At 46.0% G+C, this 26,532-nt stretch overlaps 1 protein-coding gene and 3 non-coding genes across 4 annotated transcripts; all 4 read left to right on the top strand.

Moving 5' to 3' along the window:
• Positions 1-20,763: 20,763 nt before the first annotated feature.
• On the top strand, positions 20,764-26,401 carry Rack1 (receptor for activated C kinase 1). The gene is made up of 8 exons (XM_034504539.2): positions 20,764-20,995; positions 22,114-22,285; positions 22,939-23,086; positions 23,960-24,055; positions 24,406-24,516; positions 24,740-24,880; positions 25,929-26,039; positions 26,295-26,401. The coding sequence occupies exons 1-8, from the start codon at positions 20,887-20,889 to the stop codon at positions 26,358-26,360; spliced, it is 954 nt and encodes a 317-aa protein (XP_034360430.1). The 5' UTR covers positions 20,764-20,886; the 3' UTR covers positions 26,361-26,401.
• LOC117712139 (small nucleolar RNA SNORD95) lies at positions 21,289-21,356 on the top strand. Its single transcript, XR_004607208.1, has one exon. It is a non-coding gene; the product is annotated as a small nucleolar RNA SNORD95 (small nucleolar RNA).
• LOC117712126 (small nucleolar RNA SNORD96 family) lies at positions 22,701-22,780 on the top strand. The gene has a single exon (XR_004607200.1). It is a non-coding gene; the product is annotated as a small nucleolar RNA SNORD96 family (small nucleolar RNA).
• On the top strand, positions 23,675-23,742 carry LOC117712138 (small nucleolar RNA SNORD95). The gene has a single exon (XR_004607207.1). It is a non-coding gene; the product is annotated as a small nucleolar RNA SNORD95 (small nucleolar RNA).
• Positions 26,402-26,532: the final 131 nt, after the last annotated feature.

Here is a 26,532-nt window from a genome sequence, read left to right as displayed (position 1 = left end):
AGAATTAAGACATGAAACTTTTCCAAATTAATTCTTTTTTAAAAAATAAAATAATATTCTATGTACAATATTTATGAAAATGTTTGTCTTAGTTAGGGTTTTACTGCTGTAAAGAGATACCATGACCGAGGCAACCCTTAGTGTAGCCGCCCGCGGCCACAAGTCAACTGGATTCACCTGAAAGGGGGGCTGGGAATGAAAGGGGAAGGAGGGCGAGAAGAGATGAGGCCAAGACAAAGTTCTCTGATCAAGGCCCAAAGCTTTAATGTTCGGCTCTCAATTTAAAGGGGAAGACCCAACCCACAACCCCTCCTGGTTCCAGATGGGTGGGATAATCCATAGTCCATTCCAGGTCATGGCCGGAGATGTCTCAGGGCAAGCCCAGGGACTTGCCCTGAGATGATGTCTCAGTTCTGCTTCTGTGTTCCGGGCAGCCAAGGTGGGTAACTCCACCTAGATCACTTGACCTTGCTGTGGCAACCAAGGTCTCTCAGTCCAGCTCATGGGGGGGGGGGGGGGGAGAGTACAGTTTCCCCCATTTTGGTTAACTTAAAAAGAAAAGAGAGAGGTGAAGCAGGAATAGGGTCGTCGTCGTGATATCTGGCTACTTCCTGCTGACATTGGGGGCGACGTGTCTCTAAGGGGAACCTAGAAGAATGGGTATGGGGGATATAGGAGAGTTGGCTGTGTCTTGCTGTCCAGGGTTTATGGAGCCCATCTGAGGATAGGTCAGGAGGAACAGGTCCAGTAGAAGCAGCTGTGTGAGGTACACAATTTCATCCCATCTGAGGTACCGAGTAGCCGGGCTTGTTGGGAGAGATCTTTGTGTGAAGGCAACTTATCTGCTTGAGACACAAGGTTCAAAAGTTAACAGCAATATGATTATCCAAGCCGAGTAGGAAATAAGGTTGAAGGTGGAACTGTTTTAGTATCTCATCCAACTGCTGACTGACAGGGATCAGATACAAAGTCTATGACTACTCAGGCTGGTAGATTTCAACAAAAGCTGTCTGTTTACAATACTTTATAGCCCTCTGTTTCAGTGTTTTTCCATGGAGACCTAAGACTTTGAGCAGGCAAGTAAGCCAGGCCTATTGCTGAATTTTAGGCCTTCAGTGTTAAGCAGGGCTGTCCCTGAAGTCTCCTCTCTTCTCCAAATATAGAAGGACCGTGGCAATTCTAATCTTACCCAGGCGGGGATAGAGGCCTGACCTCCAATAATTAAAGGGAACCTTGTAATGGCTCCAGTCCTCCTGTCGTTGTCCAGTAAGGCCTGAGGGCCATACCCATCCCGATGTCTTTTTCCTGGAGAGGGGATACTTTCGACATTAACCCCTATGCAGTCAGGCTTGTCCCTCAGGGAACCCAGAAACATATTTTTAACTTTTATTTATATTTCCTTGCAGTGCTTAGCCTCGCAGCCTTAGCAAGAATTCAGATCGCCAGACAGAGGGGGTTCTGGGTGGCCCCTCTCTGCTTGGTCTAGGGGTGGAAGTCCCCTCTTTTAGGTTGGGTGGAGATGAGACTTGAGAACACCCTGGATAGAGTAACAGCCTAGAGTCTCATGGTCTTCCATGGCTAAAACACTCTGACTAGATTTGTTATCTGATTCTTCATTATCAGAATCATAATTATTGGGCTCAAGATCTGTGTCTACTTGATGGACCAATCTTTCAGGCAGCCATTGGGCTCCATTTTCTTTTTCTTAAGAAATACAGACTGATCCATGACCCCAAATTAAGACAGGGTCAGGACCATTCCAAGAATTAGTTAGGGGGGTCTCTCCATAGACCCTGGAAGTGACTGGATGCCAGTGCCAATCTGCTGCAGACTGACCTTTAACATCAGTTTGCAGAAAATTTAAGACAACACAAAAGCAAGATGTGCTTTTGGTGACCTTGGAGGGTATAATTCTCCCCCCCCCCTTAGTTTAAAAAGCCAACCTTTTAGAGTATTTGTAAAATCAGGGAAGAAGCACCAATAGCTGTTTTTCCCACACTCAGAGAGTTATAAAGATATTAAAGTCTCATAACCTCTCTTTCACAATTTTGAGGATAATAAGGAATTTCAATATTAAATTGTCAACAAAATATCTCAAATGTTTGACTGTAGTCAAATAACTGTAATAGCCAGTTCCATTACCTGTCTTAGTCTGGTATGGAACACCAAGCACAGGAAAATAATATAGGCAATAACTAATTACATTGGGGCTGGCTTACAGTTTCAGAGGTTCAGTCTCTTATCATTATGGTAGGCAGCATGGCAGTGTGCAGGCAGAAACGGGGCTAGGTATGGAGTTCTACATCTTGATCTGAAGGCAGCAGAAAGGGCAGGCAATCAGGAGGAGGCTCTGATTCCACACTCAGCAGAAGCTGAGCAGAGGAGCCCTCAAAGCAACCCCCCCCTCCACAAATAACACACTTCCTTCAACAAGACCACACCTCCTACTAGCCACTCTCTGTGGGCCAAGCACCCAAACACATAAATCTACGGGAGTTAAAGCTATTCAAACCAATCTATAACTTTTTCTTAGTTTTAATTAATTGTAAAATTGGGTCACCCTTAATCTCAGAAATCAGGAAGTGGAGACAGGAAGATGTTTTGTTTTGTTTTGTTTTGTTTTGTTTTGTTTTGTTTTGTTTTTCAGGACAGGGTTTCTCTGTATAGCCCTGGCTGTCCTGGAACTCACTCTGTAGACCAGGCTGGCCTTGAACTCAGAAATCCGCCTAGGAAGATATTTTTGAGTAGCCTGATCTTCAAATTGAGTTTCAGGCCAACCAGGGCTACATAATAAGACACTGCCTTTAAAAAAAAAAAAAAAAAAAAAAAAAAAAATGGCCCCGGAGTCAGGAGAATGGATGTGTTGGCCCTGCCCCTCACCAGCTTCAGCACTTGGGAGAATTGGTCCCATGTCTCGACTGGGCAGCTCAGTGGAACTGGCTCTGGAGAATTGGGTGTGGGTGAGCCAGCCCCGAGGACATGAGGGCAGGAGAGCTGACCTTGCCTCCTGCCTATGGCAGCATTGGGTGGTCTAGCTAGAGCAGTGCTGGAGAACTCGCCCTGTGGTGCAGCAAAGGAAGAGCACCAACCAGTTCAGCTACCAGCCAGGCCCAGATCCAGGACTCTGAGTCAGCCCATCCCAAAAACATCATCTGTGAACTGTTGAAGCACATGAAAGGGCCGTCCCTGCTCATCCAAAGCTGCAGGGTCTGCATGACTCAGGGCAACAGCAGGATAACTGAGAGGAGTCCCAGTGAAGATTCAATATTGATGATGTCACAGAAGCTAGAGACCTCGAACCAGACCGATGACTCATTGAGATGAACATTTGCAAGTGAAGATATGAGGACACAGGGGTATACTGTGGGACACACTGTGACACACCTCAGCTTCCACGATGAGATGTTTTCTGTGCTTAGGTTTTGTGTGTGTGTGTGTGTGTGTGTGTGTGTGTGTTTTATTTTCTCTTTTGGTTGAGATTCCGTAGGTGGAGGGTGGGTACTAGGGAAAGTGGGATTGGAATTCATGGTGTGAAACTCACAATCAATAAAAAGTTTAGCTGGGCAGTGGTGTGCACACCTTTAATCCCAACACTTGGGAGGCAGACTCAGGCAGATTTCTGAGTTCAAGGCCAGCCTGGTCTACAGAGTGAGTTTCAGGACAGCCAGGGCTATATACAGAGAAACCCTGTCTCAGAAAAACCCAAGAAAAAAAAAAAAAGTTAAAAAAAAAAAAAAAAAAACACAAACTACCACCCAAGTGTCATCAAAATACAAGCAAAACCTGTCCTTTTGTCATACATACTTAGGTTCCAATATTTTAACTAAAGAATACAAAACTAGGAGTCATGGAACTGAGAGTAGAGACTGGAGGGAAGCAGGCCTGAATCTAAATCTTCACTGATTTCCTAAGTGAATGGCCTTGCATATGTCACATAACTTCTGTATCTCATTTTTAAAAAATAAACAGAATAACAGCAACAACTTCACAGCTATCCTATCTGGGCATTGGTGGCACACACCTTTAATTCCAGCACTTGGGAGACAGAGGCTGATGGATCTCTGTGAGTTCAAGGACATCCAAGGTTACACAGAGAGACTCTATTTTGAACCTCACCCCCAAAATATGCAAAACCAAACAAACACAAAAGGCTAAGTTTGAGTTTTGTTTTTTAAAATTTTGTACATTCTCTGCTGGGCTGTGACACACACCTTTAATCCCAACAGTGGGGAAGCACAGGCAGATGAATTTCTGTGAGTTCCAGGCAAGCCAAGGATACATAGTGAGGCCACACATCTAAATAAATAGATAAGTAGGTCATTAATTAATTAATTAATTAATTGTCATTACAGTCAGCCATGTGTGCACATTACAGCATATAAGTGGACGCTGGAGACAACTTGAGGGAATCAATTCTTCCTTTCTACCATATAGGTCCTTGCCAGGAGCCAACCCCCTCGCCCCCAGCTTGGGGGTGAGAGGGGGAGAGAGAGAGCTGCAGCTGCTGTTTCTTTCTTCTCCTCCTCCCACCGTCCGGTTCTTCTCCGAGGCAGCCCCTATGCTACTGTAGCTGACCTGCAGTCAGCATTCTGGCCCTAAGACCAGTAAGGTGTTAAATAAATAGCCTTGTGCTATCCTAAAAACTTCTTCTGAGGATAATGGGACTGCAGGCTAGGGTGATTAACACCTGTAGCCTAACAGCAGAGGATTAGGACTCTTCTCTGGCCTTTGTTCTATCTCAGCAGGAACTGCTGGGCTCTAACTTGCAAGAAGAAAAGACACCTTAGAAAAGTTGCTATAGAGTTTATTAAGTGTAAAAAGTATCCTATGAAAGCTATCTGAGGGGAAACATGGAAAGGTCCTGAGTGGGGAAGAAGAAGAGATTCTGACAAAGTAAAATTCTAAGGGAAAAAAATTCTAGGCAGGGGTAGAAGAAAAGGAAAAGACAAAGGGCTCCTAGCTAACTGACTCACTCACACACTCACTCACTCACTCACTCACTCTAACTCACTATTCTAACTGACCATTCTAACTATTCTAACTCACCATTCTAACTACTCTCTCATCTCTTTGTCCTCAGAACTTATACATCTTTCAGAGTACATGGTCACATGTTACAAGGTTCATCATAAGTTCACACCAAAATTCAAGTCATAAATTGAAATAGAAGTTTACAACACAGAATGTTTACATGAATATCCATTAGGAGTAATTATCTAACTAGATATTCATCACCTGTCTAGCTCCACAGGTTCGCAGAAAGTTTGAAACTATACCTTAAGAAATTAGTGAAGTTTTGTATAGATAAACCCAGGCAATATTTTCTCTTCTGTCCTGGTACCTATAATAAATTTTGGATTCCCTCTAGTAACCTAGGCTAATTGTTTTATGACCTCTTGGAATGTACTCTGAACAGGAGAAGGTCCAGTTACTATCTCTCTTGGGGCAATTAAGTGATAACACAGGAGACTGGCAGAGTTCTCTTTGCAGTTTCGACTATGCCTGAGGGACTTAATAGCAGTCCCATTATAAAAGAGCTTAATAATCACTGATATAATTTTAGGAATTCTTATAGGATCATCATTAAGATTTAAGAAGTCATCTATTTGTCTATATAGCATCACTATAAGACAGTACATCTTCGTGGATCTGCAGAGAAGATCTGCTACAAAGGGGAGTGCTATTGCTTAGTGATAGTAGCATATGTATAATAATAATGGGAAAAGCATATTAATAGCAGGAATCTTTCCTAAAATCACGTCCACCACAGCCTTGCTAATGGGGACACTCGCCGCAGATTATATAATAATCCGAGGCAAGCATTTCAGGATGATCATCTGCTCATTATTAGCTTGTCCCATTATGGCTCCCGACAGGTCCTGGGCATCAAATACAGCTCCTCAAGCTCCATAGCAAGTCCCTTACAGCTGAGCCATCTCACTGGCCATGAAATAAATTTCTTCGTGATTTTTTTATCAGTAAGTGTTTTATCCTTACCTCTATTTTAGATACCTACCCATTGTGTGGTTTCAGTAAGAAATGTCTTCCACAGGTAAAGTGTTTATAAAAAGATAAAGAGATAAAAAGAGTACGTTCTGCGGGTGTGTGGAGAGGTATGGGGGAAGGGGACGTCTCAGCGGGCCCATGCGAGGCATCTCTTCCCCCTGAGGGACCAGTCACACACCAGTATAGTATAGAATAGAGTTTATTCAGGGCATGGGGAGGGGGGCCAGGAAGGTAGTAGAGGCAGAGAGAGAGAGAGAGAGAGAGAGAGAGAGAGAGAGAGAGAGAGAAAGTAGAGAGGCTGGCCATGAGAAGGGGAAGGGAAGGGGGGGAGGGGAGAGGAGACAGAGAAGCTAGAGGCAAGAGAGCAAGAGATTAACAGACAGTAAGAGAGAGAGAAAGGAGCAAGTAGCCCCTTTTATAGTGGGCCAGGCCTACCTGGCTGTTGCCAGATAACTGTGGAGGTGGAATTTAGACAGAATACTAACATTCCCCGTTTTGGTTTAATTAAAAAAAAAAATTAGAAAGAGGTGACGGTGAAGCAGGAATGGGGTTGTCGTGATATCTGGCTATTTCCTGCTGGCATTGGGGGTGATGTGTCTCTAGGGGGAACCTAGAAGAACGGGTATGGGGAATGTTTGTTCTGTCTTAGGAGAGTTGGCTGTTTCCTGCTGTCCAGGGTCTATGAAGCCATCTGAGGATAGGTCAGAAGGAACAGGTCCAGTAGAAGCAGCTGTGTGTGTGACAGAAGATGGAACATCTGGAGATTGCTTCTCTGGAGCTGTTCTAAATGTGCCTGGACTTGACAAGATGTAGAGAATAAGATTAAGTACATTTGGGAGAAAAAAAAAATTTCTAAGGTATATATTTGAAACCCAGAGGGATCCCCCCCCCCCTTTGGAATAGGTAGTAAGTGGGAACTTTAGGCAGATGTACTTATCTGGATGGCATCTATTTGGCCCATGAAAGGTAGATCTGAGTGGGTTTCCTGTAGCTTATAAGTTTATAAAAGAGATAACAGCATGAGTTAATAACATGAGCAGTCTTCAAGATGAGCCTTTGCTGGATCGTATAGTGGAATGTTTTATTAGAGGTAGGCAAGTTTATAGGAACTCAGATAATATTAGGACAGTGGCATAGCAAGAAGAGGAAATATGAAGCATTTAATTGATGGCAACTGAGTTTAGGTAATGAGGTAACAGATAATCTGTGAAAGCCTAGCTGTCAATGTAGTCAGAAGTCTAAGAAAGAGTAAACAATAATCTACCAGTTATATATTATTTTAAAATATGACAGAGTCCACTAGCCAACAGTTCCAGTGGTCTCCATGGTCTCTTGGGCGAAGTCAGTTTGGCTTCCAAGCACAGAAGACACAGGGCTTTTTCTCTGTGGAATGGATACGTGTGACATAAGAAATGATTTACCTTGGTTTAGCCAAGTCATTTGACTCAGGGCATCCAGTTTTTGTTCACTGTGTTTGTTAGTATATCATCGCATACAATCCAGGTTGTATCTTCTAGGTGTCCAAGTCTTCTGAAACCATCTTGGGTCGACTGTTAGAGGCTTTGGGAATTCTTAAACTTCTGACAAGATTAAGCGCCATAAGGATTGGTTGTAACTGAATAGAATTTAATAACAGTAGTAAAAATCTATTAAGACAGGATAGGAAAAAGTCTTAAGTAACTTTGACAGACTGTGTAGGTAGAGAAAAGCACATTTTTGTATTAGCAAAGAAACATTTGGCTAGGACCAGAATAAGAAAGCTGGCAGCAGTGGCATACTATTGAATGGCTGGTGGGTTGGGGCTGTGGGCCACAGGTCACGACCTGGGGTTGTGCTATGGCCTCACAGCTGAGGGCATAGGTGCTGCAGGTCGGGTCCCTGGCAATGGCGGCGGTGGCAGCAGGGCAGGGCTTCCTACTAGCAGCTGGAAGTCACTGCCCAGTGCCTCTGGCGGCTAGAGTCTGCACGGTGGGCAAGGAAAAGCAACGTTCATGTTAGCTGTTCTTGTGGCAGAAGGCACCACTAGCACTCACTTTACAGGTCCCAGGCAGAGAGAGAGAGAGAGAGAGAGAGAGAGAGAGAGAGAGAGAGAGAGAGAGACTCCCTCAAGTGCACAGGCAGCCAAGTCCTTTGTGCTGGTTGTGCATGTGGGGAAGCAAGTCTCAGAGAGGGTCCCTGGCAGGGTGCAAGGAGTAGACCCAGAGCAGAGCTAAGAACAACAGAGGGAAAGGGGGCAAGCGGGGTCCTAAAACCTGCTGCTTCAGGTACACCGGCTGAACTAAGTGGTTGCAGCTGCCGCAAATGAAGGAGGAGCAGGGGAAGAGGCCTACATTAGCAGGCGGCAGGGGAAAGACTGACCCCTGGGGACACACTAGGGACTAGAGCTTGGAGCCGGTGCTCCTGAGAGAGAGAGAACAGTCTGTCCAGGCCTGGCCTGGGGTACTCAGCTGTGAGAAAGAAACTGTCTCAGAGAAGAGGGCAAGTGTCTCACACAAGGGGAGGAATCCTAGCACGAGGGTCAGGGAAGGGCAGGGTTAGCTCTGAGCTCAGGAAATCTTTACTGGGACCATGTGGATGGTTACTCTGATCAGTGGGGGATGGGGGAGCTTACCAGTTCTAGGCTAGGCTAGTGAGCATGGATATCCTTTGGTAGCTGGTCTGATGCAAACCTGCAGATTTCTATATCTGAGTCTCGGCATCAGTGAAGTGTTTATAAAAAAAATAAAGAGATAAAAGGAATATGTTCTGTGGGTGTATGGAGAGGTATAGGGAAAGGGGATGTCTCAGCAGGCCCATGCAGAGGCATCTTTTCCCTCCGAGGGACCAGTCACACACTGATATAGTGAGCCAGGCCTACCTAGCTGTTGCCAGGTAACTGTGGAGATGGAGTTTAGACAGAGTACTAACAACAGGCTCTTGTATTTGAACGCTTGTTCCCCAGTTGGTGCCGTTTGAGGGGGCAATGGGACTTTTGGGCAGTTCAGCCTTGCTGGAGGAAGTGTGTCCCTGGGGGCTGGGGCTGAGAGTTGATAACCTGATTGCACTTCCTGCTTTCAGTCTCACTCTCACCCTCTTGATCTCCCTTTCCCTCAGCAAATAAACACGTGACCAGCCAGCTTTACTTACACACACACACACACACACACACACACACACACACACACACACACACACTCCTGCTTGCAGCCCCTGTCTCCCACCAACATGGACTCTATACCCCTGGAACCATAGACCATAGAAAAACCCTTTATTCCTTAAGCTGCTTTTGGTTAAGGCATTTTGTCACAGCAACAGAAAAGCAACTAATATAATTGATATATTTTTGTATCCCAGGTTGCCTAAAAGGTTCTTGGGCAAAAGGGATCACAAGTAGCAAATTTTTTTTTTATTAATAATTCCATTTGTTTACATCCCAAGTAATATCCCACTTCCCCGTTACCCCTCCACCAACCCCCCCATCCCATGATATCCCACTTCCAGGTAACCCCTACTCCTCCACCAACCCCTCATCTCACATCTGCCCTCCCCTCCTCTTTACCTGTATGAGAGTGCTCCCCCACCCACCCACACTCTCCCACCCCATCGCTCCAGCATCCATTCAAGCTGGGGCATCAAACCTCCCCAGGACCAAGGGTCTCCCCCCTCCCCATTGCTGTCAGGTAAGGCCATCCTCTGCCACATATGAAGTAGCAAATTCTTAAGAAGATCTGGTTTAGTCAGAATAGGATGCCGAGAACCACAATGCCTGGATTCAAATCCCAGTCTCTTACTAAGTACCTGGATTTGGGCTGCTTACTTGATTTCAATCTGTTCTTTTATCCGCACCACACCCCCCCCCCTTTGGTGTTCTCGTGCTCACAGCTTTTGTGGATCAGAGTCCACAACTCAGCCAAGCCACCAGCTTTTCTAGCTGGGCATCCAAGCTCCTGTGGTCCTGAAAACCTTTGCTTTCTTTATGACCCCCCCCCAACCCCCTCCCCCGTCCTCCACCATGTGAGCACATTCCCTACCCAGAACAGTTTTCCATCCTACACTTGCATTCTCTTCTGCCTATTTGCCAAAATCCAAGCCAGATAGCACCATCCCTTAGGACTTTCACCTGACTAGCTCCTCTTCTACCTCACGGTCCTGGTGTCACCTGTGGGGAAGCGTGCATCGGAGCCAATCAGATTGAATCTCCTTATTACAGAGATTTCAGAATATCTTTACTGCCCTGAGGGGGAAATCCAGGGATAACTTAAACGTGCATACCCATTTATTTTTTAATAAAAATCAATATAATGTCCTAATCATATGAAAAAAAATACTAAACTGAAAATTAAATGAAGGCTGTCGACAGGGCTTAGTGGATAAGGGTCCTTTGCCGTCAAGTCTGGCTACTTGAGTTCGATCCCCAGGTAACTCCCAAATGGTGAAAGGAATAGAACCAACTATTGCTCGTTGTCTTTTGATGGGGGGGCGGGGGGGGGGAGACGAGGGGAGGGAGAGGGAGAGGGGAGGGAAGGGGAAGGGGAGGAGTCAGGGAGTCAGAAACAGAAAGACAAGAGGTGGGTGGGGAGAGAGATTTGGTGCTCAATTTACAAATGAGTAAACGGGGAACCGAGGCGGACACAAGATGGCAGCACTGAGCTCCAGAGTCGGAGATTTTTGCTTGCTTTGCAGTGCCTTTTTGTACCCTGTAGAACACTTCTTGGAATGCCCGTTTATTGCCTGATGAGTGCGTTACCCTCTGAGCCTTCTCACAGACAGCCTCCAAATATTTTAATGTCCAAAATCTAAAATGAATCATCCACAATGACAAAGGAACCCCGAGTTCCCCAAGTTGCCCGACTTGCTCTGAAGTTATTTTAATTTTTTAATTAAAAAAAAAAAAGAATTGTTGCCTATGTTTGAGCCCCAGCACCACACACACACACACACACACACACAAAAAAGATAAAGATGTGATAAGTAGTACACATATGCCTCTGAGATCGCACATTTAAAAACTTACCTAGAGGCAAGACCAGTAATTCCAAGCATTTAGAAGTAGTAGAGAAAGTGTCCCAGGGACCTGTGAGAGCCTTCATGTGATGCAAAAATACCCATGCTCTGACCCTGATTAAGGTTCAAGTCCTGCCCAGCCAGCTGCACCTTCTTGTCTTGTTTCAACTAAATGTTTCCTAGACGTTCAATTTCTTCTCCAAGTTATAAACGTTTAGTTCACACAGCCCTGGCAGTCCAGGTGTTCAGTCTTTCTTACACCTCTGCCTAACATGAGCACCCCAAGAATACCTAGGTACTACCAGACTTGTGTGACAAGGATTCGAACAGGTGAGTGCACACAGGCCTTGTAACCCAGCGTGGAGATAATCAGAGCAGATGCCCCCATAGAGGGAGGGATAAAACCAGACACCGGCCAAATTTCGAGGAAGATAGAAAAGAGGCAGCCAGGTCCCTTCCAGGATCTCTGACACCAGGCCAAGGAGCCAGACTTGGGTCTTCAAGAAGTGCTCCTAGAAGAAATGATGCAAGCCTAAAGAATGGATAATAAGTTTTAGGGAATCAGATATTAGATATTAGAGCAGTTTTGAGCCTCACAGTAACCTAGCTGGTTATAGGGCCCAAGAGCTCGAATCTCTAACAGTTCCCAGGTGATAGTCATTAGTGTCTGGGGACACTTTATAATACATTAGTCTGCATAAACCTTTCTTCGTCATATGCATCACTGTTCTGGATTTCTGCTCACAAAATCCCTAAACCCTAGCATCTTCCCACCCCAATATGTTCTCCAGAACAATCTCTCTGCCCGTGTCTACCTTCTAGATCCTGAATCGCAAGACTATGTTTGTCTAGGTTACTCTCTGTGTTCTCACACAGAGGTCGTCCACCTACCTCAGTGTGTGTCTCTCTCTCTCTCTCTCTCTCTCTCTCTCTCTCTCTCTCTCTCTCTCTCTCAAATGAAGTTATTGCTTGGACCGAGATCAAGACTTCACATGTCTGTAACCCCCATGCTGAGGGGAGGAGAGACAGAGAATTCCTGGAACTTGTTGATTGTCAATCAATCTCCAAGAGAGATCTGTGCTTAATTTACAGAGGAGTAAACTGGGAACCGAAGCGGCCACGGGGTGGCAGCACTGAGCTCCAGAGTCTGGGAGTGAGACTCCGCAGACACCCAGGCGAGCGAGCACATACACCACACACTCACTCAGGAGAGCAGTCTTCTCAGAGTCAAGGCAATTTAGCTGTAAGACATTGCTTTAAAAGACAAAAACAAAACAGTGTAAGCAAGTTAAAGAGATGGGAGAAGGAGAACGATAGTGCTTGTAACACCGGAATGAGGCCTGCAGAGGCCCAGAGTGCAGGCCTGATGGCTTTTCTCCTGCATGCTGAAAGTCCTCAGTCTGTCCTGAAACCAGGCCTCCATGTCACAGGCGTCATCACCCCTTACCATTTACACACCTCCTTCCCAACAGTCAGCAAGACCCGCAGGGTATTTACATTTTGCAATTGGAATATCTTTCCCCATTTACCCTTGCTAGTGGCTCCCCCATGGAAGCGGATGGCCAGCTGAGCAAAGGTGATAATGGCAGACCTAGCCAACTTGGAGTTAGGAGCAACCACCATGACCTAGAGGTAAGCCCATCAATCCACTGGAGTGTGGAATGGCAGAGGCTGGAAGCCTACTTTCTGCTGAGCTGTCTCCCTAAAGAACAGAAGAGTCAGAAAGTGCACGGGCCTGGAGCCAGCCGATAAGGTCTGACTGATCTCTCATTAATTTCTAACTCTAATTTGTAACAATATGGTGCCACGGTCATTTTCTGGGAAACCCATGCTAAACCTGGCCTGGTATCTGCCCTTTACTCAAACACCTCTTCACAATGACCCCTCTGGCCCCTATGAGGACCTCACTCTAGCCATGAGGAGATAGCACCACTTCCCTCTGCTTAGAAAAGGCAGCAAGATCTAGTAAGATTATCCATTGCATGCTCTGTGTACTGTGGATCTCAGTCAGTGGGGCACACAGATCTCCCATGTTTGCCTTCTTCCACATACGATTATGCATATCCTTCTGTACCCTCCTCCTAAGGACTGAAAGTGCAGGGCATGTGCCACTGCACTGTGGCCAATTCATGATGCTCGTGATATCACACCCAAGGCTTCATACCTGCTAGACAGGCAGCCTATCAAGTGAAGCACGTCCCGGACTTTTAATGCTGGGAATGGTGACGAATGTCTTAATTGCCAGCACTCGGGAGCTAGAAGTAGACAGGTCTCTGTCAGCTCATCTTCAGCTTCATTGGCTTGTTAATGCTAGGCCAGTGCTATATAACAAGACCCGATCTCAACAACATAATTTTTAATTATGTGTTTGCTCGTGTGTCTTTGAGGGGCGTATGAGCATGACTGCAGGAGCTCTTGGAAATCAGAGGCAGCAGACACTGCTGGAGTTGAAGTCACGGGTGATAGACAGTAAGCACGCTGAGTGTGGGTCAGGTCGTGTGGGTGCTCAGCCTCAGACCCAGCTTTCTAACCTCCATTGCTCTCCTGAGCTCCTTCAGGTAGTTCTTAGATGTTGAGTTCTTTCAAACAGAATTCCAGGTGAAAGTCAAATTTATTTCCTATTTACTAGTGCTGGGGAGTAAGTACAGGGCTCTGCATGTGCTACTCAGGGTTCTACCACAGAGCTACACTCCCTGACATTATTTCCTTTTAACTTGTTTTGCTTTTTTACTGATTTTTTTTTTTTGCCTTTAATTTCTCTACATTTTTCAAATGTTTTCTTCTCTAGGAGTCTGTAATGCAGATAGTGATGGCTGCCTAGAAGATTGAAGAGTGGAAGGCCCAGGGCTCAACTTTCTGAGTTCATGGGCTTCAGGTTCTTCTTGGAAAAGCAGAGAAACCATTAAGAGCGACAGAGGAATTTTGATTTGGGGGAACATTTTATTACAAAGATATTCTCAGTGGGCTGGGGACGGCTCAGCCGCTAAAGAGCACTAGCTGTCCTTCCAGAGAACCAGGGTTCAATTCCCAGCACCTACATGACATGGAGACCTGGTCCATGCTTTGACTAGCTTAAAGTTTCTAAAGCACACAAGTGATACTTTGAACAAGGTAATTGTTTGGGTTTGAGGGGCTCTTCTCTGATTTGTCAGATTCCAGTTAACAGCAGTAACACTACCCCCCCACACACACCAGTTGTGACAGCATCAAATGTCTCCAGACAGTACAAAATATCACCTGTGGAGACATCCAAAAAAACATCGCCACAGAGCTGAAGAGCCGGCTCAGCTGTTAAGAGCACTGGCTACTCTTCCCCAAAACCCAGCTCCTGTCCTCAGCACCCACAGCTCACAACCCCTTGTAACATCAGTTCCAGGGGATCCCGCGCCCTCTTCTGGTCTGTTTGGGCACTGCACATATGGTGAACAGACACAAACGCAAGCAAAAAACTCCCATACACATTTTTTAAAATTGTTTAAATATCCAATTGAGAACCACTAGTGTAAATGCAAGCCCTGATGTTGGGCAGTGGTGGCACACGAATCCCAGCACTTGGGAGGCAGAGGCAGGCAGATTTCTAAGTTTGAGGCCAGCCTGGTCTACTGAGTGAGTTCCAGGACAGCCAGGGCTACACAGAGAAACCCTGTCTCAAAAAAAAACAAAACAAAACCAAAAAAAACAAACAACAACAAAAAAGCAAGCCCTGTAGACTTAGTAGTATAGACTGAGGACCTATAGCCAGGGCATGGCATTGGCAATCAGATGCTCTCGGTGGAAGGTCTAGCCAGAACCTTACTAACAGTGCCCACAGCATCTGTGGAATAATGGATATGACACCCACTTCTCCAGAGCTCAGAATGGAGGCAGCAGGATCCCCTCAATATGTTTTAAATGTTAGAGCTGTTATGTCATATCCAGCTGAGAAAATAAGGACTATGACAGGCAAAGCAGATACAAAATCAAGATCTAGAATTCATACGTGATAAAAGGCAGCTGCTGCTGGGCGCTGGTGGCCATGCCTTTAATCCCAGCACTTAGGAGGGAGAGGCAGGCGGATGTGTGTGAGTTCCAGGCCAGTCTGGTCTACAGAGTGAGTTCCAGGACAACCAAGTCTACACAAAGAACCCTTGCATTGAAAAACCAAAAAAAAAAAAAAAAAAAAAAAAAAAAAAAAAAAAAGGAGAAAGAGGAGAAGGAAAGACAGACAGACAGACAGACAGACAGAGAAAGACTGACTATAGGGTAATAGTTTTATGAAGAACCACAAAGTCCCAAGCCACTCTGCAGAATCACTTGAGACTTCAGGACAAAATTCTGACTCTTTAACAACACTTTTTTCACTAGTGGTCCTTGTCTATCTAGGGTTTCTCTGTCTACCACCTAAGTTCTCAAAGCCAAGACTCTGTACCCTACTGACCTCTCTATCTGGGAATGTCCTCCCTTTTTGCCATTTAATAGTAAGTCTGTGAAGCTGACCATGAAGATTAGAATCTTCTACAGGCCAAACCCTCAACATGGTACTGAGAATACAAAATGTCGGCAGAAGTAGAGTGGTCCCATCCCCAAGAAATTCATGAAGGGAGCCGGAAGAGTCCAGTAAGTATGCACTGAGCTTGGAACCAATGACTACAAGCGTGGCTTGAGAGTGCCAAAGGAACGTGACCTTGACCTGCCAGTCACCAAGCACTTCCAGCAACCTCAGGTGAACCAAGGAAATTTAGTTTTGTCTGAGGATGGTAGGATCTAGAGGGTTTTCTAGGCAGAAGAATAACATGTAAAAGCTTGAGTAGAGGAAAATGATGGGTGTGACCACATAGAGGCCTTATGGAACCACTCACCAGAAATCTGCATAGCCAGGAGAAAGGGTTAAGCCATTATCTTGAAACATGGAAAGTCATCTGCCAGGGCTTTAACTGACTGATCCTGACCACACAGCTCTCTGTCCCTCACTTCTCTATAAAGGGCCACCACCTTCAGAGGACTAAATGCTGGCAAAAGTGGGTGGAGCCCAAGGTCACAGAGCTCCTGTAGAACAGCGGAGCTCTCTGATGTATACTGGGTAGCTCCTGTGGGTTTCTACAAAAGAAAGAGATAGGCTTTCTCAGAAGCCTTTCCAGTTTCTCAAGAGATGCTGCCCTTGTGTGGGATGAAAGCAGTTCATGAAGACATGAGAGAAGAAGGCACAGAACTTCAGGCAAGGAACAATGGGCACAGCCAGGAAGGGTTCTGCCAACACGGTATGGGCCAACCCTGAATCTTTTCCCCCAAAAGTAGTGTGTGTGTCTGTCTGTCTGTGTCTGTGTCTGTGTCTGTGTCTGTGTGTGTATGTGTCTGTGTGTATGTATGTGTGTGTCTGTGTATGTGCGTGTCTGTGTGTGTGTGTCTGTGTGTGTGTATGTGTGTGCTGGGGGTTGGGGGGTATCAAATAGGCTTTCCAACTCTGAATGACCGGAGGATAGGACAGTGGGTGAGAACAAAACCGAAAGTCATTCCCAAGATTTGCAGGCTTACTTGGGAGAAACATGGCTGATACTCAAATATCCTGTAGCTGGAGAAGTCTCTGCCAGAAGGAGCCAGGAATCTGTGATTCTACGATTCCTCCCTCAGAGTCAGGGTTTCTTGGCCTCAACTAGGCACAGTTGCCAATGGCATTTAGCTTCGGAAAGCAAGTGATGAGGAGCTGCTCAGCTCCACTGGGTGCGGGCAGACAGGGTGCCCGCTGTTCATCTGGCCCGAACCCCAAGCTTCACCTCAAGAGGTCAACAGCATTACGATACAGCTGACCCACCAGGCTCTACTGTCCTCCAGAGGCCATAATGGCCTGCACACATCATCTTTAGTCTCTGTGAAGGAACTGAAGGAAGACTAGCAAGGGAAACCCCAGTCCTTCAGAATCTGGTCACACACTTTTCCTCACACACTTTTTTTTCAGTGTTCGATAGTTGACACCACCATCTCGGCCAACATGGGTTCCGAAACAACCCCTAAACTCTCCCTGTAGGGCCCAGTAGAATGAGATGCTGCCAGAATCACATCTGAAAGCAAGGGATGGGAGCTGGAAGAGTGCATAAGGATGAAGGCAGCTTCAGGTCTCAAGCCTCAGTCCTGGTCTTGTAATCCTAGGAAGGAGGATGGCTCCTGAGAGGGATAGAGGCAGAATAATGTAAGCAGGGACTCTGTGGAAAACAGGGTCTATGTGGGCGAGGCTGCCCCCCAACACACACACACACACACACACACACACACACCGTGGCCCCAACTTACACCTGGGAGAAGGATCTGCAGCACTCCCGTCTCAGGCAGGTCTGGGAAGGGTTCATTTTAAACTCAGACTTCTAGTGCTAGCTGAGAAATGTGCTGTTTCCTAGGGATACCCTAGGCAGAGATGAAGAAAAACAGCAGCGAGCAGGGTCTGGTGGAGCATGACGATAATGTAAACACTCGGAAAGTAAAGGTCAGCCAGGGAGCTGCATGGTGAAACCTTGTCTCAGGAAGGGAATAAAGCTAAAGAGGAAGGTGAGGAAAATGGGAATAAAAAAGAAAGGAAGAAAAGGGTCTTAGGATGTAGCTCACAGGCAGCATGCTTATCTTGCAAGACAGAAACCCTGGATTCAATCCCCAAAAACAAAAGAAAAAGAGAAGGACACTTTTTTCCCCAGTGGAAATGTCAGTTTGCACTAAGGAAGCTGGTATGTGGGTGTAGTGCCTCACCAATGTAGTGTAGTACAGAGAGATAGACAAGTGCTCCCATGACCCACTTAATTTTAGAGCAGGGAACTAGCTATAAGGTAAGGAAGGACAGGTGACTTTCAGGACCACCAGAGAAACACAAGAGTGACTTAAGACTTGGACAAATGAAAGACAGCCAGTTGGGCTTACCAAGGGGACAGGTGATGCACAACCTCGGGTGCTAAGAAGGTACCCCTCTGGTGCCTTGTGAAGAAATACATCCAAGATAGTACCCTGCATAATCCACAGAGACTACAACAGGAGTCTGCAACAGGCCAGCAGAGCAAGTGGTCTTAATTGAGAAACCCTAGCCTTTACTCTCCTGAGCAACCACAGGGGGCTGCAGCTCTGCCACTACATTTACCTAACATATACTTTCTTTTCCAAATGCCTTCCAGTGCACCTTGCTAAGGTCCTGCCCTAATCCTAGGAAATTCTGTGCTGCCTCTCACTGCACAGCCTTCAGATACCAGCCAAGAGCCTTTGCAATAGAACATTTCCCCACATACCCACAAGATACTGTGCTTTCACATCTGCCTATGGCTTCCCTCCAGACTCAAGCACAATATCTTACTCCACCAAGATAAGACGTAAACTGCAAAAAAAACAAAATGGCCATCCGGCTTCTTTCTTCCTTCTGTTCTTATCTATGACCTAAACTGGTCTGCCTGGAACTTACTAAATAGACTAGATTGGCCATGACATCACAATGATCCTCCTACCTCTGAGTCCTGAATACTCGGATCCCCAAACCTCTGACACCATGTTTAGTCTCCTATATTCCTTTATTCTCCACACTACCATATTTATATGAGTACTGATTTCAATCTCATATCACAGATAAGAAACTAAACTCAGCCAGGTGACGGTGGTGCATGTCTTTAATCCCAGCACGTGGGAGGCAGAGGCAGGTGAGGTAGGTCACAGAGCTGAGTTCAGGGCCAGCCTGGTCTAGAGAGTCTGGAAACACAAAAAGGGAAGAGGAGGAGGAGGAGGAGAAATTAAACTCAATGCAATTTACAAATAGAAAAACAAGCCAGTATGGTCTACAAACAGGGATACATAGAGACACACCGTCTCAGGAAGAAAGAAAGAAAGAAAGAAGAAAGAAAGAAAGAAAGAAAGAAAGAAAGAAAGAAAGAAAGAGAGAGAGAGGGGGGGTGGGAGAGGGAGGGAGGGAAAGAGAAAGAGAGAGAGAGAGAGAGAGAGAGAGAGAGAGAGAGAGAGAGAGAGAAAGAAAGGAAGGAAGAGAAAGAAAGAGAAGGAAAGAGAGAGAAGGAAAGAGGAAAAAAAGAAAAACAAATACTTATATCTAGGGCCTGGTGTTTTATGTCTATAATCCCAGTTACTTGGCAGGCTGAGGAAGGGGGATCAAAAATTTAAGGCCAATTTGAGTTATGCAGATCCTGTATCAAAACTAAACAAGGGCCGGGCGGTGGTGGCGCACGCCTTTAATCCCAGCACTTAGGAGGCAGAGGCAGGTGGATTTCTGAGTTTGAGGCCAGCCTGGTCTACAGAGTGAGTTCCAGGACAGCCAGGGCTACACAGAGAAACCCTGTCTTGAAACAAACAAACAAACAAACAAAAACAAAACAAAACAAAAAAAAGTGGTGATGAATTCCACTAAACTGTTGGTTTTTTTTTAATGATTTACTTTTATGTGCACTGGTGTTTTGCTTACACGTGTGTCTGTATGAGATTGTTGGAGCCTCTGGAGGTACAGACTGTTGTGTGCTATTATGTGGTGCTGGGATCAAACCCAAGTCCTCTTAGAAAAGCAGCCAAGGCTTTTAACTGCGGGGGGGGGGGGGGGGGGGGGGGGGGGGGGGGGGGGGGGGCGGGGGAAGGGGATGTGTGGATCGTGTGGATCTCTTCAGTCCGACAAATTCCTTTAATACCAGCATTCCCAGCACTCAGAGGCAGGTGAGTTCCAGACCAGCTTTGCTTTTTACACAGTGAGACTGTCTTAAAAACAAACAAAAACTTAACAAGGTTGGGAGTTGGAGGTAGATGTAACTGCATAAGTCTCCTAGCACGCTGGAGTTCAACCCATAGCACTAGAATAATTAAATGTATCCTTTAGTTCACATAGACATTAGTAGCTGCTTACCTTCCTGACCTGTGCTCCTTTTTAAAAAAAATATTTAAGCTGAACAAGAGGTAAAGTCGGCTGTAGGCAAACACACATGGCAGGAGAGAAAATTCCTGACTTCAACCTGTGCACTGTGGCAATCACAAGCGCACTCACAAACACTTTAAAACATACAGTTAAATTTTTTTCAGGAGAGATCTGTGACATTTGGAAACACTACATAATTTGAACAAGTGTTGAGGGGAAGGTCATCAGGCTGCCAGGTTAACAGTGTTCCTCTGCCTTCCCTTCCACGAACACTTCTTTGAGGGCTACACAAGACAGACTAGCAGGCTCTTCTGAGGAGTGATCAGAAGCACAGAAAGGACTTCCAACAGAGTCTTCAGAAATCTGAACCCAGCACTTCCTCTATAGCCTCGCCCAGCGGCGGCCCGGATTATAATTCCAGTACTTGGGAGACTAAAGCAAAAAATCAGTTCAAAACCATCCTTGGCAACATAGCCAAGTTTAAGACTATCCTCCACTACATGAAACTTTGCCTTTAAACCAAAAAAGGCCAGATTTGGTGGCACATGCCTTTAATTGAAACTTTAACTGTACTTCGGTAAGTCAAAGTTGGAGCCGACGTCTCCAACGGAGGAACGGAACACGAAGCGGAAAGGGCGGAGCTCCGCCTCTGCCACGTAGGGGCGGAGAGGCCGCCGTAGTTTTGTAGTGTGCCGTCAGCCCCACTTCTGCTGCCACGGCGTTTTAATCTTCCGGGAAGCCTTTCTAAAAACCTGGTGCATCTGGCTTCGGAATGCATTTGTACAGCGCTGCCAAACTATTTGGCGTGGCAGAAGAAACGACGATACTGCGACCTTCTTCACCCAGTTCCTCCCACTTAGTGCAGCCTTCTTTGGGCAGCAGTGAATCATGGGAATCCCCGCCTTGCTCTCCGACTATTTCCTGTTCCGGCGGACGTCGGTCTTTCTTTTTCTCCGCAGGGTCGTGGTGGCAGCCGCTGCGGTGCCAGGCTCCTTGAGCTATCCGGTGCCATCCTTGTCGCTGCGGCGACACTCGCATCAGCTGCAGCCATGACCGAGCAGATGACCCTTCGTGGGACCCTTAAGGGCCATAATGGATGGGTAACACAGATCGCCACCACACCGCAGTTCCCGGACATGATCCTGTCGGCGTCTCGAGGTACGGGCTGCATGCCGGGTGAAACATCCTGTGTCCTGGGGACTGCATGTCTCATGGCTAAGCAAAGTGACGCGCGTGTTGTCTGGCTTGGTCCATTTCCCAGCCCAGGTGTTAGTTGGGGCGTGCAGACCCCAACTTGGGCCCCAGCCAGGGCGACCCTTTACACATGAACGGAAGCCGAGGCATGCCGCGCAATCTGCACAACGCCCGCCACCTCCAAAGTTGGCGATTTTAAATCTCTCGCTTGTTTCCTGGAGAGGTGTTTAAAGTAGTTACGGGGTTACAAGCCAGGCGGAGCAATGATGACCCCAACATGCCATCTGAGTTGCTTTGCTGAAATCCAGAGGCTGTTTCTGAGCTGCTGCCGCCTGGCCCTAAACTCTATAGACGTGGGTAAACTCTGTAGGTGCCTTGTTTTCTAGATTTCCGGGATCGTCCATCCTATCCTAGGTTTTCTTTCCTTGTAACTAATGCTATTACTTTTCTTTCATGATATATCTAAGTGTGTTTTGTCTCTCCCGGATCCTCCCTACCCACCCAAAATTATGCTCATCCTCTCCCCTACTTAATGTTAGTCTTATCGGGCTTTCTATTAGTTTCTGTGTAAGTCGAAATGGTTCCTGGCTAGGATTGGGTCTGATGCTGCCATAACTTCGGCATTTCTGTTAACTCTCGGAGGCTCGAAAGGCTGTCTCTGCTGATCCTACACCCAAATGACAGTGCTTCTGCTGTTAAGTACTATGGACTAAATAAGGCTAGGATAGCTAAGGGTAAGGTTTGCTTCCCAGAACCTGCACGGTATCTTGCAGTCGTTTGCAACTAGTTCCAGGGGACTTGACACCCACTTCTGAACACCATAGACGCATACAGGGAACCATATTAAATAAGTTTTCTATGGGGAACTTACATCTCAACCCCAGGAAGTGTGTGTCCACGGTCTCTAATTACAGCTTAGATCTACGTCTCTTGTATTCTAGAGTAGTAAGCCCCTTTTATTTACAACTTGCAGTTTCTCTCCCATTTACCACACCAGTGGCCTTAAGACTGTAAATTGTGCACAGTAAGTAGGCTTTGGGGATTCCTCATGAGATTTCTTTCCCTTTTTCCAACCTTTTTAGACAAGACCATCATCATGTGGAAACTGACCAGGGATGAGACCAACTATGGCATACCACAACGTGCTCTGCGAGGTCACTCTCACTTTGTTAGTGATGTCGTTATCTCCTCTGATGGTCAGTTTGCCCTCTCAGGCTCCTGGGATGGAACACTGCGCCTCTGGGATCTCACAACGCAAGTAGCTGCTTTGGGACCTTGGGGGAAAGTGGGCAAAATTTGGGGTAGATTCCCCAGGGTGTGGTCTCCCCTTGGTAATTGGTTGTTTTTTAGAGGGTGAAGCAACATTATGAGGTGTTTGGCTTCCCTTGTAGCTTTTTTTTTTTTTTTTTTTTTAAGGTTTTGAGACAGGGTTTCTCTGTGTAGTCCTGGCTGTCCTGGCACTCACTCTAGACCAGGCTGGCCTCGAACTCAGAAATCCACCTGCCTCTGCCTCCCAAGTGCTGGGATTAAAGGCATGTACCACCACTGCCCGGCAGTTTTTTTTGTTTTGTTTTGTTTTTAAACTGGGTACCATGGGCTAGGCTATTTTTTTTTTTAAGTGTCTCATCTTGTAACTTGTCTTAGACGGGTATTTGGAGATGTAATAGAGGATCCTAGTGATGACAAGAAGACATTGTCAACCAATCCCCACAAGGGAATGAGGACATGTCCTGCAATTCTGAATGGGTTCTCTGGTACATATCAGACATGGCCTGGGCTAATAACTTCTAGGCCACGTGTGGATTGTGTGGAATAATAGAGCCTACAGGGCAAGGATGAAGCTAAGAAAAGGCTCTTAACTAGATGAGTAAAGCCTGTCTAGAAAGTGACCAGGTTCTCCCTCTTAGGGGCACTACCACGAGACGATTTGTGGGCCATACCAAGGATGTGCTGAGCGTGGCCTTCTCCTCTGACAACCGGCAGATTGTCTCTGGGTCCCGAGACAAGACCATAAAGTTATGGAATACTCTGGGTGTCTGCAAGTACACTGTCCAGGTAAAGGGGTAAGGGTGGTAGGGACCACATGTTCAAGACTATCTCCTATCCCCTGGGGGCTTTGTTGTTTGAGGTGGATATGTAGTCCTGGTGGCCTGAAGTGATCTGACTCCTAGATGTTGGGATAAAGCTGTGGGATAAGAGCCACCAGGCTCTTAAACTTTTTGTTATGTATTATTAGTCCTGTCTGGGGTTTTGTTTTAAGCTGTTTGCATGCCTGCTGGCTTGTGACTGGCATGGGACTTAGAGGAGTTGGAGTTTTTTGAGATGGGGGTTTTGTGTAGGCCTGGCTGTCTTGGACTTGGACTTAATTTGCTTAGTCTGGTTGAGATCCATGTGCTTCCAAATTGCTGGGGTTAAAAGGCCACCATTCCCAGCTAGAGGTTTTTTTTTTTTTTTTTTTTTTTACCTCCCTTTCATTCCATATTAGGTTGGGCCATGGAAACCCACACCAAGGCATCATTTGGGCAGGGTCTTGGCACATGAGCAGATACCCAGATGTCTCCTATAACTGCCCTAAGGGTTAAATGATCTTAAAAGTCTCACCCCCCTCATAGAGGTGTATGTTTAAGGGGCCACAAGCCAGGCCCAACAGTGATGACCACAACATGCCATCTGAGTTGCTTTGCTGAAATCCAGAGGCTGTTTCTGAGCTGTGCCTGGTCCTGTGCTCCATGAGTAGTGGGTGAGCTCTGGGGTCATCTTAGGAGTCAAAAAAATGTCAGCAGGTGGCTTTGCCAACTAGTCTGTTGGCCTAAAGATTTCACTTCTGAGAAGTGAGTGCAAGAGTGCTGTCCCACTGAGGGAAGTATGATAGAGATCTGTAATCTGGAAAGACTGCCTCCTCTTAACCTTCCCCTGCTTCTTCCTTAGGATGAGAGTCATTCAGAATGGGTGTCTTGTGTCCGCTTCTCCCCGAACAGCAGCAACCCCATCATTGTCTCCTGTGGATGGGACAAGCTGGTTAAGGTAGGCTTCAAGCAAGGGCATATCCTTGCTGAAAATCCAAAATGTCCCCATTTCTCTCAGTAATGCATTCTGATTTGGAATATTTTGAACATTAGTTTGACTTTGGCTTTTGATGGTTAATCTGAATACTTTAGGGATGTGGTTTGTTTTTGAGGCCAGGTTTCATTCTGTATCCCTTACTGGCCTGTGCCATCTAAGCTGTCCTCCTGTCTCAGTCACCCAAATACTGGGACAATATACATAGGCTTGCACAACGTGCCTGTTAAATGATCCCTTTAAAGGTGTCCGTGCCTTTCTTGTTGTGTGTAGACCTTTGTCCTGGTCACCCACAGACTTCTGGGGTTTTTTAGGTGTGGAATCTGGCTAACTGCAAGCTAAAGACCAACCACATTGGCCACACTGGCTATCTGAACACAGTGACTGTCTCTCCAGATGGATCCCTCTGTGCTTCTGGAGGCAAGGTATTTGGGGCTTGTCCTATCCTTTACAGAGAAGCTTTTATCTGGTAGCATGCACTAAGCTGGGACTAAGCATTATCTTAAAATGCGTAGAAGAGTATACCAAAGATGATTGCTTTGAAAGTTTGGGTTTTGATACATTTAGTAAGGTATTAATGCATTAGAGGAAAGGACTTGGGGACATGAGCACTGTGACCTAACTCAACCTTTTCTATCATTCTATCAGGATGGCCAGGCTATGCTGTGGGATCTCAATGAAGGCAAGCACCTTTACACATTAGATGGTGGGGACATCATCAATGCCTTGTGCTTCAGCCCCAACCGCTACTGGCTCTGTGCTGCCACTGGCCCCAGTATCAAGATCTGGGTAAGTATGATCTGTGGTTGCATAGCACATTGACTTGCTTTCTCAGTAGATGCCATCATTAAGTTGGTATCTGCACCAAGGAAGTTCATTTTCCCTCTTAACAGTTTAGCACTGGGTGGCATCTGCCTAATGAAAAGTAAAGCCCATGTATAGCAGTTTATGGGGTGTTTATTCTAATGGCTATTTTGACAGTGCAGGTGGCATCCAGCCACCAGATAACCATTTAGGAGTTAAGTAGCTGCTGTGTATCAGGAAGACAACAGTGTGTATTTAGTAGAACACTTACTTAGTATACAAGAGATCCAAATTCAGTCCCTAGCAGCATTTTAGAAGAGTCCTTCCCGGTGCTGCTAGTATCCACTTGGATTCAATTCTGTAATCTGGATTTCTAGACAACTAAAAGACAAGTTCATACAGTGTAGACTAGACTGGCCTCAGGGGGATCACAGATAGCCTGCCTCTGTCTCCTGAATGCAGAATTAGAGGTATGCAGTAGCCCACTGAGCTGTAATTCCTGTGTATATAAAAAGCACTTAACTCTTTAAAATGTTGCTGTTTAAACCACTTTTGGTTTTGTACTTAAGCATTTATAAGCTTTCCAAGGTAAAAGTAGTGCCCTTTTTAGTTGATGAAGCACGTTTTTGGGATGGGTAGTTTAAAAAGGACTCATTTGCACTAAGTTGTGCAATCAGTTAAAGTTGGCAATCCTGCCTCAGTCTCCCAGGTAGTTCAGATTAGGTCTGAGCCACAGGCCCTAATTTTTGCGGTGGAGTATAGGGCTGATACTCCATAACCTTGAAAGAAAATCTGAATTATAAATGGTCTTTTAAAAGCAGTTCATTATTTGTGTGTATACATATTGTGGGTCCCAGCTAGCTGGCCTATAGCCAGGCAAATTTCTCCACAGTTGTTTCTGGGTGAAACTTACCTTGCCAAGCAAGGTGTTTTCACATGCAATGGCATCTTAACCAGTTCTATCAAAAAGGATTCCAAGAGTCACTGTGTAAGAGTAATGAGTGTCCTTACGGGTTTTTGGTCTGTTCCTCAGGACTTGGAGGGCAAGATCATTGTAGATGAATTGAAGCAAGAAGTTATCAGCACCAGCAGCAAGGCAGAGCCACCCCAGTGTACCTCTTTGGCATGGTCTGCAGATGGCCAGGTAAGTGTATTTGGCCCTTCAGCTCAGTTCCCCAGTTTGTCTTCCTTGCTCTTAGACACAAGACTAATGTCAACATAAATTTAGGATGGGCTGGCTATTTGATAACCTATTTCTGTCTAGGGAAAGATGATGTGGAAGCTTAAAATGTCTGAATTTATATGGCAAGCTTCCTCTTAGCATATCATGAAGGGGGGGGGGGTCTTTGGACTAAAGTTCACTGCTGGATGACATGACCCTGTTGTCACTCTCTTACAGACTCTGTTTGCTGGCTATACAGACAACTTGGTGCGAGTATGGCAGGTGACCATTGGTACCCGCTAAAAGTTTATGACAGTCTTAGAAATAAACTGTGCTTTCTGAAACTGGCTTCTATATATGAGTCCTGGGAGATGAACCCTGTTCTACAAGAGCAGCTAATGCTCTGAACCATCTTTGAGATAGACAGAACGGCTGAATAAAGACATCAGATATCACCAATCTGTGCCTCATCAAC

This window comes from Arvicanthis niloticus, chromosome 6 (genome assembly GCF_011762505.2).
Source record: "Arvicanthis niloticus isolate mArvNil1 chromosome 6, mArvNil1.pat.X, whole genome shotgun sequence".
Taxonomy (NCBI): domain Eukaryota; kingdom Metazoa; phylum Chordata; class Mammalia; order Rodentia; family Muridae; genus Arvicanthis; species Arvicanthis niloticus.
This window is presented reverse-complemented; position numbering and strand designations above follow the sequence as displayed.